This window comes from Panicum virgatum, chromosome 2N, assembly GCF_016808335.1.
Source record: "Panicum virgatum strain AP13 chromosome 2N, P.virgatum_v5, whole genome shotgun sequence".
Taxonomy (NCBI): Eukaryota; Viridiplantae; Streptophyta; class Magnoliopsida; order Poales; family Poaceae; genus Panicum; species Panicum virgatum.
Genome location: NC_053146.1, coordinates 59536261 through 59549870, shown reverse-complemented (window position 1 = coordinate 59549870; position 13610 = coordinate 59536261). Strand labels below are relative to the sequence as shown.

Sequence of the window (13610 nt, the reverse complement as noted above, 5' to 3'; positions counted from 1 at the left end):
GTGGTGGCGTTTCGAGGGTCCTACAGGCCAGGGTCTTGTCCCGGTCAAGGCCGGAGCCGCTTCCGAGGGTCGTGCCCATGCCGTTCGAGGGCTCCGCAGAAGGGAAAGTACGAAGGAGGTATGGGAAGTTGGCAGTATAGTAGCTGGAGCAGTGCCGAATACGTCTTGTACTGGGTCGCAGGTTCCCACAGTGTCGCCACAGCGTCCGAAATGGCGGAGCAGTGACCGGAGTTGGCGGACGAGACTCCGGTCACAGCCACTGTAGGGCATGGCGGCCTGACGCCGTCTGACCCGGGCGCTGTGGAGGAGTGGTTGGCATTAATGCCTCCGTACGGCGGGCGGGTGAGAGGAAGGACCGTTTGTCCTTTTCGTCGAGGGGTGGCCTCGAGCGAGGCGGAGACGTTCTGCTCGCTCGAGGGCAGGCTCGCTACCCTCGAGCTCGGCGGAGGCGCGGGGCGCGGTCGAGGGCTCCGGCGGGGAGCCCTCGAGCGAGGCGGAGATCACACCGCGGGTCCGAGGGGGTGCGGATGGGCCGCACTGCGTACGTGGGCCGCGTGCTGGCCTTCTTTGAGTCCTTTCCTTTCTTTTAGGTTGGAAGGAGGCTGTAGGCCTTCGTGGGCCCGGTTATTCAGCATGTGTTTGCGTTTTTAGGACGGTTTTAGTCCCCTGATTAGGATGCCTCTAATCATGGTACCCGACAACCCTGACGACCTTGCGAGCATCATGATGGCATAATACCCCGAGTGACCTGCTCTCTTCCATTGTCATCAATTTACGTACATGTGAACAGATTACAACTGGTGATGTCTGCGTCATCGGAGACCTTCTGACCTTTCAATGGCCTCCAAACCCCATGGTCAACTTGGAGTTCTTGTGTCGTCCAAAAGAACGCGCTCAAGGCATGTTTGAGAGCATGCTGCTCCGGGTTTCATCCTGCATTGTTCAAGGCGTTATTGCTGACATCCCCATTCGCCGACATGTTCCACTGGGATACATTTCTAATCTAACATACGATTGTACATTCATGGAGACCAAGTTATCCAAGTGCCTGATGGAAGCCACCAGGCAGAGGCAGGGCAGTAGCGACCCTGTCTCATCTTTCTCTATTTAGAAAATGTATATGCATGCGACAATCAATCAGTGTCATATATAAGTAATAAATAGAGATAAATATAATCATTTTACTTTTTTGTTAATTTATCCTAGAATTCATATGGTGACTTTTTTTTGGACGGAGGGAGTTTGTATCAATTGTATGTGATGAAGACCAGTGCGACCATAGTTATCGGGAACATGGAATTCCCCTGCTCTTCTCATTCCGGGGAATGGAATATTTTAATCCCCACCTTGTAAAAGTCTATTCCAAGTACCATATCACATTCAAAGGTCGATCCGGGAACTTGTGACTATGGGTTTGACCACATCATCGTCAATTATTTCCTAGCACTTTCATCTAAGCTGCGAAGCTCGCCCAAATTTTTAGTTGGGACATAATTTACCTATTGTGTCAGCCGGCCCGTCAGAGACAACCTCCTCGCATACGCGCCGTATGTCGGGCTGCTCAGCCTTAGCCATTGCACGGCAGAGGCACAACCGTCAGCGACCACCTTGTGTCGCACTAGTTAAAGCAGCACTACCGTAGCCAACGCTGACGCTAACCACGACATTAGGTGTGGCGGGTGCCGCTCATGTCCGCGACCGCGCCTAGCAGCAGCTACGCCAGTACGCCTACACCGCAGCCCCGCAGGGCCGCTCCCTTGCTCTCCCTCACTTCCATGAAATCGTAGCTCTTGGCTGATCTCCTTCGACACCATAGACACGGTGCGGGGCGCCCGACCAGGGAAGATACACTAGACCTAGGTGGCGGCGGCGGCTGGCACGGGCACGGGCACGGGCAAGTATTGATGCATTGGGCCAAAACACAAGTAGACCGTTGACTTGGACATGGCCTCCGGCCCAAGACGGTTTTCTTCCTCCTCCTTTGTATGTGGACGCGAAATACCCTTCCAATGCCGCTCTGGCAACCTACAACGCCATGGGGGAAGGGGTCTCAACTCTCAACTCTCAACTCCGCCGGTAGTTGGGCAGGTGCCCCACCCTGTATTGGGGAGCTCTGTCTTTCTAGTCGACTCATGAATAGGTTGGAAATGATCCAATATAGTGCCACAGTGTCATGCTGCAATTTGAAAAATGGTTCCCTTTTTTCTTTTTTTGTCTATTCATGTTAATGTAGCTTTTTTCTTTTACATGGAAATTCATGTTAGTGAAACAACTTAATAGCTGTGCACGTATATTTTCTAGATGCATGATGGAGAGAAATCACGTATTCATTCGTGACGCGAGTGTAGATTCCACGAAACAAATACACGATCGAAGAGCTAGCCAGTTAAGAGGCGTCTTTGTCGTATACACCTATGGTGGTAAAAGGATCAAATTTTAATCTAGATAATCTAAGAATCCGTCTAAAAAGATTTGAATAATTATTTTGTACAATTTTAAATTAAAAATATATAAAAATCAAGTTGGATTTTACCATGCTTATATACACCATGATGTAAGCACTCAATCTCCCCACCTAACTTGCAAGTTGAAGAATTCCGAAGTTACTTTGACATGTCAACAAAGTGCCAACGTCCATATCGTAAGTGTTTAAACACGGTGAGAACAACATATTATAATGATCATCTCTAGATGAAAGAAGACGAGGAGGTTCAAGTTTACAAAATGGAAGATGGGATTTTTACGGCTGTGGAACACGAAACAAACATAACATAATCCAACGTACTTGGCTACCAAGATCCAACAGCTTTTTTTTATAGCATTAGCTGTCAGATGCCACTAGCTTGGAAGCATATTTAGCTTTTTTTTATATACGTTTATCTTTTGTCCGTCGAAACTTGATAGCTAAAAAGTGTTTAAAAATTTTGATTAGCTAAAAAGTTTTAAAAATGTATTTAAGAAAAGCAAAAATATTTTTCCCATATAAAGGAAAACAAGAAAAATGAAAGTCTGAGGGGAGCTGTATCCCAATTCCCACAGGCCACAGCTGACAGCTGCAGACTGCAGTTCCGTTTCACCTCTGCAGCCGCCTCCTCCATTCCCTCCCTCCTCGTCTCGCCCCTTTCCCTTTTCCACCCCGCCGCAGCACCGGAACCCAAAGAAGCAAGCCTCCGCCACGCGCGCGCCTCTTCCCTCCCCGCCTCGATCCGGATGGAGTCCGGGAGCGGCGGCTGCAGGCGACTGCGTAAGACGGAGTCGGCGGAGATGCGGTGGGTGGTGCCGGGCGGCGCCTGCGAGGAGGACGAGATCGAGAGCTCCGACGACGGCGGCACCGACACCCCGGCGGCCGCCTCGGGCTCCCGCGGCGGCGGGGGCTCGGACGACGACGACGGCGGCTACGAGGAGGACGAGATGCTGCGCCAGCGCCTCGTGCGCACGGGCCCGCGCGCCGACTCCTTCGACGTAGAGGCGCTCGATGTGCCCGGCGTGTACCGCCACCAGGTGCGCGCTCCCCCCATCTCACCTGCTCGGTCGAACTGCCTCTTGGTTTTCGGTGCCCGCGAGGTGTTTGCGGCACTGCCTGCGCCCGCCCGCACGGCATACTGACTCCTGCGCGCGAGGTGCTTGTGGTATTGTCTGACGGAACGCGATCGGACAATGTCTCGTGCTAGGCGTTCTGCTTTTGCGCTACCGCTCGCTTGCGCTTGCGCTTGCGCGATCTTGTGCCACCGTGGCGCTGAGGGAGACTTGATAGGTTTGGAGTGGTAAGACCATGAGTGCGCGAGTGTGCTTGCTGTATGTTGGGTAGTTTGCTCTGTGCATTTTTTTTCTTGTCTGCTAGGTAATTTTGGTCGGTGCATGTGTGCCAGGTGTTTGCCGCATTAGTCCAATGATCCTGTATCAAGTTGCAGCTATTTACTTGGGTAGATTATTAGACTGTCATGGGTTTTATGTGGCTGCTGGCTGCCAGTCTGCGTGTAAGCTGATGCGCTCTCATTGTTGTTTAGGCTCCTAGCTGTGTCATGTCGATCGGCAGATCGATGCTTGTGGTGTTGCCTGGTTGGTTATCACTCCTGGTTTCCTGTGTAGGTTACATGCAGATGAGGTACATCTATTGTTTCTTAGATGCGAGTGTTCGATTGAGCTTTTTCTTTCCATGAAGTGCACTGGCTGTTCCATGATCCTCATGTTTTGATACTGGTAGAAACAGATCTGGACCTTGTTCTTCATGACATTTATGGTATTTTTGCTTGATGCATTAAGAACCACATTATTTAAATGATGTACTTATGATGCACGTTATATGCATTTTGATGTGGTATATTGAACAAGCGCGGAAGGACCATTTCAAATTAGCTTTGTTCTGTTCTGTCTTTGGTTTCATGAATGACTTACTGGATGCACAATTGGTACTTGTGACACACATTCTTTAGATAGATGCCAAATTATTTAGTTTGATCTGCTAGTTGGTTCAAGTGCATGGTTTTTAAGGCAGCAAGGCGAGACTAGGCGAGCAACCACCGCCTGGACGCCTAGGCACTCATAAGGCGAGCCAAGGCGACGCCTTGTCAGCCTTGCAGAAAGCCAAACTGTACAAGGGAGAAGGAAAGAAAAAAGCAAAAGGTAAAAAGAAAAGGAGCAAAGCATATAAGAGTAGGGAAGCAACTAGGCAGCCCATCTGTGACTCACATACTAGTACTTATCCCCGTCCAGAGTCAGATCCAGAGGCTTCCGGAGTCCTCTCGTGTCCTCTTTCTGCCTCTCTCTTCGCTGGTTCCTCTCTCGGCCTCTCTCTCAGTTGCTCGCATCCCCATCTTTCTCTTCTCTCTCCGCCAAAGCCACTAGCACCGAATCTGGCTGGGATGGGTTGTGCGGCAGCTGCTTGGCCTTTTTGGATTTCATTCTTCTTCTCTTTCCTCCCTCCCTCACTGATTTTGGCTAGGCGTTGAGGACGCCCAGAAAATTTACCGCCTAGGCGACGCCTTTAAAACCATGTTCAAGTGGACTTTCAGTTATGGTTGGCTGGTTTGCCCACCCCATAGACAGTGGAGTTAAATACGCTATCGATTTTACCAGTGTTTATAGAAAATGGTCCGACCATTTGATTAGCATCTACTAGTGCCACTAGTATAAATATCCACATATCTAGCAAAGAGCAAACTTTTAGTTGATATTATGGATAGCCATGTCAGGCCTTTCTCATTGCTGTGATCTGCTCTGAAATAGCTTGAGCTGGAATAACCATGATAATGACAAAGGGGTTTTCTGCTAGTTTTGTCATCAAACTGCCCCCATATCTAGGCCTTCTTCAGAATTGGCCGAACACTTTGAAGCTATGCCGGATGTTTGGTTATGTTGTAAAACTACTCACCTTCTCTTATTTGAGTCGGGTGCCCTGCAAGAATTTCGAAGAACTGCTGGATGATTTACTCAGTTTCCCCCCTGTTCAGAAAGGTTAACACCTCAAGATTTCCCTTGAAAACATGCCTCATTTTGGAAGCCAAAGTTTGAGCGCAGAGCAAAGCTGTATACTTGTAAGCGGCATAAGGTTAATGCTTAAAGAACTTTCCTGTGGGCTGAGGCTTAGGAGCACTGGCCACAATGCCTATATTTTAGCCACAATGCCTATATTTTAAGATAACATTATCATTCCATGATAGACCAGGACCTGAAAAAATGCATTCGAGGTGTACATATGGAGGTTTTGTTTTTGTTTGTGGATCCAATTTTGTCTGAAAGGTCCATGTCCAGTTTGGGGATTAATTGTGGAAGGTGATGGTGAGTGCTGCACTGCTCGCCTAAGTGAAATTACTAGAACAAGTGAATGAGGACCATTTTAATCTCATGACTTTAGAGCAATAGGAAATTGCTGAGAGGTGATGCAGTGCATGATGTGGTAGGATCATTTTGTCTGCATATTGCTAATGTGGTGGCCTCATAGGCATGTTTATCTGACCTGGTTCAGCCCATCAGTCTGACTGGAGAAATACTGAACTCAGCACCCTCTTATGGGCTGAGCTGCATCATGTTCATGTATGCTCCTGTCATTGGCCTTGCGAGACCTAGTTGAACCAGCAGTTTTTTTTCCTCATGCCTAAGTTCCAGGAACTATGAGAACACTGGGTTTCGAACCTGCAGTCCTGCACTGCAGCTTAATTCATGTCCATGCAAACAAACTAGAGTACCAAACTAGCAGAAACTGCATTTTTCTTATGTGAACCTGCATCATGGGATTTGATCCATGTCGTGGTGTGCAAACCCACGGGTGGCGTAGTGCACCCGCCTAAACCCAGAGGGTGAGTACTCGGGGGTTAGCTAGGATTAGCCCAATCTAGATGCAAGAACACGATGAACACAGCAGGTTTAGAGTGGTTCGGGCCGCCGGAGCGTAATACCCTACGTCCACTGTGTGTTGTATTGCTTGTGCTCTCAAGAGGTTGAGAACGGGATTGTTCGGAGTGAATCCGAGCTTGTGTTGTGTCTGCCTTTTGCCTGGCCTTAGAGAGTGTCGAGAGAGTCTCTTTTGTCTGAACCTGTCTGAACCTGTGTTCTAGCGGGCGTGCTCTCCCTTTTATATGTCCAAGGGGAGCACGTACACTGAGTGGGGTCCCGACAGGTGGGTCCGGCGATATATTATAAACTACACTTTGGCCTTCAATGCCTCAGATCCGGAGATCTTGTCGTCGGCCTTCGTGCGTAGCTTCTGACCAGGGATGGTCTTGAGCTGTCCTGTCGGAGTAGAGTCTAGCCTCTGCAGCCGCGCGTCGAGGTCATGATGAAGCGCCGAACTACTGACTCAGTCCACTGTAGCAGCGTGCACTGTTGCTCCTAGTCAGTAGCTGGTCATCATGACTCGTAGCCCATGCGCGCGGCGCTGAGTCTTTAATGTTTGCCTTGGTAACTGACGAGCCGCCTCGGTAACTAGCGATCCACAGTGTGGATTGACAAAAGCTGCCCCGTGCCCAGCGGCAGCAGAGCACGCCTCAACCACTCGCACTTAATGCGGGTGGGTGAGGGAGCTTCCAGTTGAAGGCTTGCGCCCGCGCCCGCGTCACGCGTGACACGTGGCGGCTCCGGACCCCTCCCGATCAGCTAGCAGCCGGGAGCTCACGGGGGTCCGGATAGGCACGTGGAGGTCGGTCCGGGTCCGCGGCCACAGGTGCTGAGCATTTCCACCTCTGGGACACGTGGTGACACCGGACCCATCCCCGAGCGGGAAGCGGGTCCGGGACCGTTGGTCCGGTGAGATGGAGTCGGACCACAGGGGTCCGGCTGCTCAGCTCCTTAGGGCGTAGTTACGGATAACTACGCGAGTCTTGGCACAGTAGGAGTGGGTACCCCAGTTGCAGGGTGCCGACAATCCACTACTTCGACCAAAGACCTGGTGAGTAGTGACCCCTTGACCGGGTTGATGCCCTGGAAGGATTTGATAACACTTCTTAATTTCTTATTGGTCTTGTAGTCTGGTTCTTTAAGTTCGTTAATGCCGCTGCATTTCCTTTGACGCAGAGACTCTACACCCTCACTTTCATATTCATAAATTAAGGCAGAGGTTTTAGTGAAGTGCGTTTACCGAATGTCCCCTTGGTCCTGTAAATTTGATGATAATGATTAAATTCTTGATAAACATTGAAATGGGATAAATCTGAACCCACTTTCATGAAAATGTCATAGAAAAATGAAAAAAGAGCGATCCTGCCATTTTCAGTTTCCCTTTATAAAATGATACTCTATGTTTGACCCAATCAACTCTTTTTTTTTGTTGCCCAGAGTTCATGTCATTTTCAGTTTTTTTGCCCCTACTGAAATTTCCTATCATGGAAAGTTTGATTAAGAAGCAACTTTAATTTGACATTGGGTACTCCAGTTGATATGTTTTCTACAAAAACATATTGCACAAATACCATGCCCGCAGATTCCAATTTTGCTTTACATCAAATAGCATCAATTGCAATCCTATTTGACATGCATAAGCTTGCTGATAATTAGTTGCTGTCTTCCTTTCAGGAATTTACCATAGGCAGGAGTATTGTGCTGACTCTTCAGACGCTAGGTGTTGTCTTTGGGGATGTTGGTACCAGCCCACTGTATACCTTCGATGTAATGTTCAACAAATACCCTATTACTACAAAGGAGGATGTGCTCGGAGCACTCTCACTTGTAATATACACCCTCATTCTGATACCATTTCTGAAGTATACCATGATTGTTTTGTGGGGAAATGATGATGGAGAAGGTATGTTTTTGTGTATGTACCAGGGTGCTAGTAAACTTGGCAAAAATATTCTACTTTAAGCTTTAGTTTGATATTCAATTTCTGATTGTTTGGCAGGTGGAACATTTGCTTTGTATTCGCTAATATGCAGAAATGCGAAGGCAAGTCTGCTTCCTAACCAACTACCTTCTGATACCCGTATATCAAGTTTCAATCTGAAGGTGCCTTCAGTGGAGCTCGAGAGGTCCTTGAAGATCAAGGAGCGTCTTGAGACTTCATCTATGCTAAAGAAGCTGCTGTTGATGCTTGTTCTATTTGGTACTTCGATGGTGATAGCAGATGGTGTTGTCACACCGGCAATGTCAGGTTCATGTCTTTCTGCTGCATTTTCATTGTATTTTTCTCTTCACCTAGTTCGGTGATCAGCACATTGCTTTCCTAGTAATGTGATACTCTAGCAGTTTTCCTCCTCACTTAGAAATAACTCTATTTTATTTCTCATGTTAAAATCTGCAGTTATGTCTGCTGTTAATGGATTGAAGGTTGGAATATCTAGTGTTAATGAAGGTGACGCCAAACTGTTAATTATTCATTTTTTACAATATACGGTGAAGGAAAAAAATCTATTTTGTATTGATGTTTTGTCATGCACAAAGCTCAACAATTATTATAAACTTTTGACAGGTGAAGTGGTCATGATCACTGTTGCGTTTCTTATTGTTCTCTTTAGTCTACAACGGTTCGGAACGAGCAAAGTGGGGCTTGCTGTTGGGCCTGCCTTGTTCATATGGTTTTGCTGCCTTGCTGGGATAGGAATTTATAACATCAGAATATATGGTTCACAAGTATTACATGCATTCAATCCTTTGTATATATACTATTATTTTGAAAGAAATCCCACTCAAGCTTGGATGTCCCTTGGAGGCTGTCTTTTATGTGCAACAGGTAGGTGTTTTGACCACACTGCTCAATTCTGTTTTTACACTCATGAGTCATGAATACAAAAGGAGAACAGAACTTTATATTTCATAAATCTGCTCAGTTATGCTAATCTTGAAGGGATTATATTTGTATTTGACAGATAGCCCCTCATAAATTGATAATGAAATTTGGTAGTCCGATACCTGATTCCGCTGCTGATATAGTGGGAAGCAGTGAAGCAAATGATTGACCATGGCCCATCGTATCGTCCAAAGGAAACACATAATCCAAACGTTCAAATTAATAACTAATCATATTAATTCAATTGGCATTGAAACTTAACAACATTTTCTCTTAAAAGATTCATAAAAACTAGTGTAAGCGTAGTAAAGGTGAAATATTTATATTGTAAGACATTGACATGGTTAATATTTTTACAGGATTGGAGGCGATGTTTGCTGATTTATGCTACTTCTCTGTTAGATCTGTTCAGGTATTTCTCCCTCCCTACTGTTTAGGGCTCAATGTTACTCCTTTGGAATAGGCAAATAGTCGACGGAAACTTACCATTGCTCATATCTTGCAGCTTACCTTTGTGTTTCTTGTTCTTCCATGCCTTTTACTGGGATATCTAGGGCAAGCTGCGTTTCTTATGGAGAACTTAACTCAAAGTCAGCAGGTCTTCTTTTTGTCCATTCCAAGTAAGGCAAACTGGTTTGTCTGATTTATTATGTATTATTGCACTTTGCTGAAATAAAATTCTGATGTTGTAATGAAGTCAACCTTTGTTTTACTGGTTTCTGTCATTTTCGCTCCTTTCTGATATATATTTTCAATCCATGTTGCAGGTCAGGCATTTTGGCCAGTTGTATTCATAGCTACTTTGGCTGCACTAATTGCTAGTCGGGCAATGACAACTGCTATTTTCTCAACGATAAAGCAGGCAACAGCTCTTGGCTGTTTTCCACGCCTCAAGATTATTCACACCTCTAGAAAGTTCATGGGCCAAATATACATTCCGGTGATGAATTGGTTCTTGCTGGTTTCTTGTCTAGCATTTGTTACAGTATTTGGGAGCATAAATGAGATTGGCAATGCGTATGGTACGTGATGTGAGTCTTAAACGATATTGTCAGCATGTTCTCGTTGCAATCTATTTTACCTATCTTTAGCTCTATTTTCTGGATTCGGCCCTAACGTACTATCCATCCTGATGTCCTTTTTTTCTGCTATATAATTTTCTCTGCATGTATAAACTGCTCCTAATTTTTTATATTATGTACTGATGATCTAGAAGCCATCACTCGATTATAATCATTATGTCATGATCAAGTGTGGATTTAATAAGTTAATTTGACTATACAAAGAATTAAAGAGTAGAATTTAAATTGGTACAAATGAACATGGCTGAATAGTCGATAAAATGGTATACAAGAAGTTCAATCCCTTGTATATGCTTTTCAGCTATGTCAGTACTCTACATCTTGTTGGTTTCTGGATTGCCTATAGTCTTGAGATTTCCTGCACTCAATCTGCTGAACATGAGTCTATCTTGTAGAAATTATAGCTGTTTGCTGAAAATAGTGATCGGCTGAAAAATGAATGTTATCAGCATCTGGTTCCCACTATAGCCCCTAGATAGATTAGGTGGTGCTTTTGTCTCCTTCACTCCAATATCTCATTGCTATCTTATCAATATGCTTGGAAGGAAAGTGTACAATTTCAATGATTCTTAAGAAAAAGAAATCTCCTATATTCAAGCATTGTCATATTATGTATGTGATTGTTTTCTTCCACTCTAACCTCAGTATTTATTGATCCACGTTTTTTTAACATGATGAGCTTGCTGCTAAATTACATTATTTCTCCAGCTCAATCATTACTGCCATAGAATCTTTCTAATGCTTGGTCTTGATTGCAGGCATTGCAGAACTTGGGGTCATGATGATGACAACAGTCCTGGTAACCATTATAATGCTTTTGATATGGCAGGTGAACATCATTGTAGTTCTATGCTTTCTTACCCTCTTCCTGGGGCTGGAGTTATTTTTCTTTTCTTCAGTTTTGGGAAGTGTAGCAGATGGAAGTTGGGTTCTTTTGGTATTTGCCGCTGTACTGTATTTGGTAATGTACATATGGAACTATGGTACCAAATTGAAGTACGAAACTGAGGTCAAGCAAAAGCTTTCAATGGATTTGTTGATGCAGCTAGGCTGCAATCTTGGTACAGTTAGAGCACCTGGAATTGGATTGGTTTATAATGAACTGGTCAGGGGGGTTCCAGCAATCTTTGGTCAGTTCCTCACCACACTGCCAGCCATGCATTCAATGATTATTTTTGTCTGCATCAAATGGGTTCCAGTTCCAGTTGTGCCTCAAAATGAGAGGTTTCTCTTTCGTCGGGTCTGCCCAAAGAATTACCATATGTTCCGCTGCATTGCTAGGTATGAACTCTCATTTTCCTAGTTAAGAAAAAAATTTGTAAACAATGTTTGCCTCCAAAATTAAGTTGGTATTGAAGTTTCTTGCTATGATCCATTGGACTTTGAGACTACTTTGCATCTGCACATGTTTGATACTATGGCCACTCTCTGTTTGTGTTTCATGTAATGCCTGATGCCCCTGGATTAAGAATCTGCTAGAAAGCCACTGGGTGTGTCGGTAACTCAGTGATTAGTCTGCCAGCATTATTACTTGTGTAGGCAGGGCCACAAGCAGGTGCTCTTTGGGAGGTTGGCTTCACTGCTCCCTCAAAATTGTCGAGTGATGAGTTAGGTTTTATATACCATAGTGAATCAACTTGCTCCTCTTTTAGTCATTGGCATTAGGTGGTCCATGGCTGGTAATTGGAACCTTTTTAACTTGAGTTTCATCTGCTGATCTTTCTTGCACTGTTTGTACTGTTATCCTGCTGTTAAGAGTTCTGTTCATCAGATAAGAGCTTCATTGTGTTCTATTTCTTTTTTTTTTCTTTTGCCGCTTGGGCAGCACCGTCATGATGTCTACAAGAATTCAGAAATCAGTACAAATTGTTTTTTTTGAAATGCTACTCGTATTTATTAGTCTGTTCTTAACTTGTGTTTGTGCATGAAATTGATCCACGCAACACCTAAATGATTTGTCTGATTAAATAAATAAACTTGCCAAATTACACTGCAAACAACTTGCACAATGTTTTCTGCCCTCATTGATGCAGGTTCAGCGACATTGAATCTACCTTGGGCACGGTGTTCCTCAGTCTTACCTTTGGCCTTTAACGTTTAAGATATAATCTATCATGTTCCTGCAGACACCAAAATTTTATATAGTTATATGATCACTATGAGCACTGTTTAGTTATTGATTGTTGGCTTGGATGTTAATGATTCATGACTACAGGTATGGGTACAAGGATGTACGCAAGGAGAACCCGCAAGCGTTTGAACAGCTTCTGATAGAAAGCCTTGAAAAGTTCATACGCCGAGAGGCCCAGGAACGCTCTCTTGAGAGCGATCATAATGATGACACAGACTCTGAAGAGGAGATTGCATCTTCGTCATCAAGAGTCCTTGTTGGCCCCAACGGTAGCATCTACTCACTCGGGGTTCCCCTCGCTGAGTCTGCAGGCACTGTCAACTCAGCCCTGGGATCAAGCGCTTCATTTGACGGATCAAGCCTGGACAACGAGCTCTCTTTCATCCACAAGGCGAAGGAATCAGGCGTGGTGTACCTTCTAGGGCACGGTGACATCAGGGCCCGGAAGGAGTCGTTCTTCCTCAAGAAGCTGGTGATCAACTACTTCTACGCCTTCTTGAGGAAGAACTGCAGGCAGGGCATCGCGACGCTGAGCATACCCCACACCAGGATGATGCAGGTGGCAATGCAGTACATGGTCTAGGACCTATACATCCTCCCTTACATGATACTAACTCGCGGCGGTAGACAACGAAAGGTGCGAGCGAGAGGTGTTCGGAGCTGCTTTCCATTTTGATAGAATCAGCACTAACCGATCTCCTTTTTCCGAGAGGTGATCAAAAGTTCAAAACTGAAACTGGACCCGTTTCGCGGATGGAAATATGGTATTATATATGAGGCGAAACACCATTTCTCTGTGAAGCAAATACTGCATCGTCTCTGTCTGGACTCTGCCCTGTTGAGCCACCTGATATGCCTGGTGGTTTTTGCTTGTCCGATTGTGCCAGGAAGCAAGAACAGACACTGCGTATTGATTGTCCAGCTGCGCCCAATCAGGGTCCGAGATCGGGTGTCCTGCACGGAGCATACCCGCTGCAGACTGGGGGCAAGATCCGGGCTCTTCATTGCTGATGAGGCCCTTAAACTACGATGCTCTGGCAAGAGCGTAGTGGGCGGAGGAATAAGGTGATGTCCTCTCCCGCTCCCGCACCTAATCTGGTGTCGCTCGTGCGTGTCGGTACGCGCGGCGTGCTGCTGCCTGCACAAGTGCAGAGCCGAAGCCCCCCGATCACATGACATC

General features: G+C 45.8%; 1 protein-coding gene across 2 annotated transcripts; it reads left to right on the top strand.

Moving 5' to 3' along the window:
- The first annotated feature begins 3014 nt into the window (after positions 1 to 3014).
- On the top strand, positions 3015 to 13243 carry LOC120661457 (probable potassium transporter 14). Of its 2 annotated transcripts, none has more exons than XM_039940326.1 (10): positions 3015 to 7384; positions 8008 to 8236; positions 8333 to 8581; positions 8732 to 8782; positions 8900 to 9160; positions 9577 to 9629; positions 9723 to 9837; positions 9985 to 10239; positions 11058 to 11580; positions 12515 to 13243. In XM_039940326.1, the coding sequence occupies exons 2-10, from the start codon at positions 8104 to 8106 to the stop codon at positions 13011 to 13013; spliced, it is 2139 nt and encodes a 712-aa protein (XP_039796260.1). In that variant the 5' UTR covers positions 3015 to 7384; positions 8008 to 8103; the 3' UTR covers positions 13014 to 13243. The 2 variants fall into 2 exon arrangements, with proteins under 2 accessions (XP_039796260.1, XP_039796259.1); XM_039940325.1 differs by having other exon boundaries at positions 3044 to 3501.
- Positions 13244 to 13610: the final 367 nt, after the last annotated feature.

Excerpts from the sequence above, each read along its gene's own strand:
- LOC120661457 (XM_039940325.1), top strand. The coding sequence starts at position 3,211 with ATGGAGTCCGGGAGCGGCGGCTGCAGGCGACTGCGTAAGACGGAGTCG. Across the intron at positions 8,783-8,899 it reads AATATCTAGTGTTAATGAAG|GTGAAGTGGTCATGATCACT; the intron begins GTGACGCCAAAC and ends AACTTTTGACAG. Across the intron at positions 11,581-12,514 it reads ATGTTCCGCTGCATTGCTAG|GTATGGGTACAAGGATGTAC; the intron begins GTATGAACTCTC and ends TCATGACTACAG.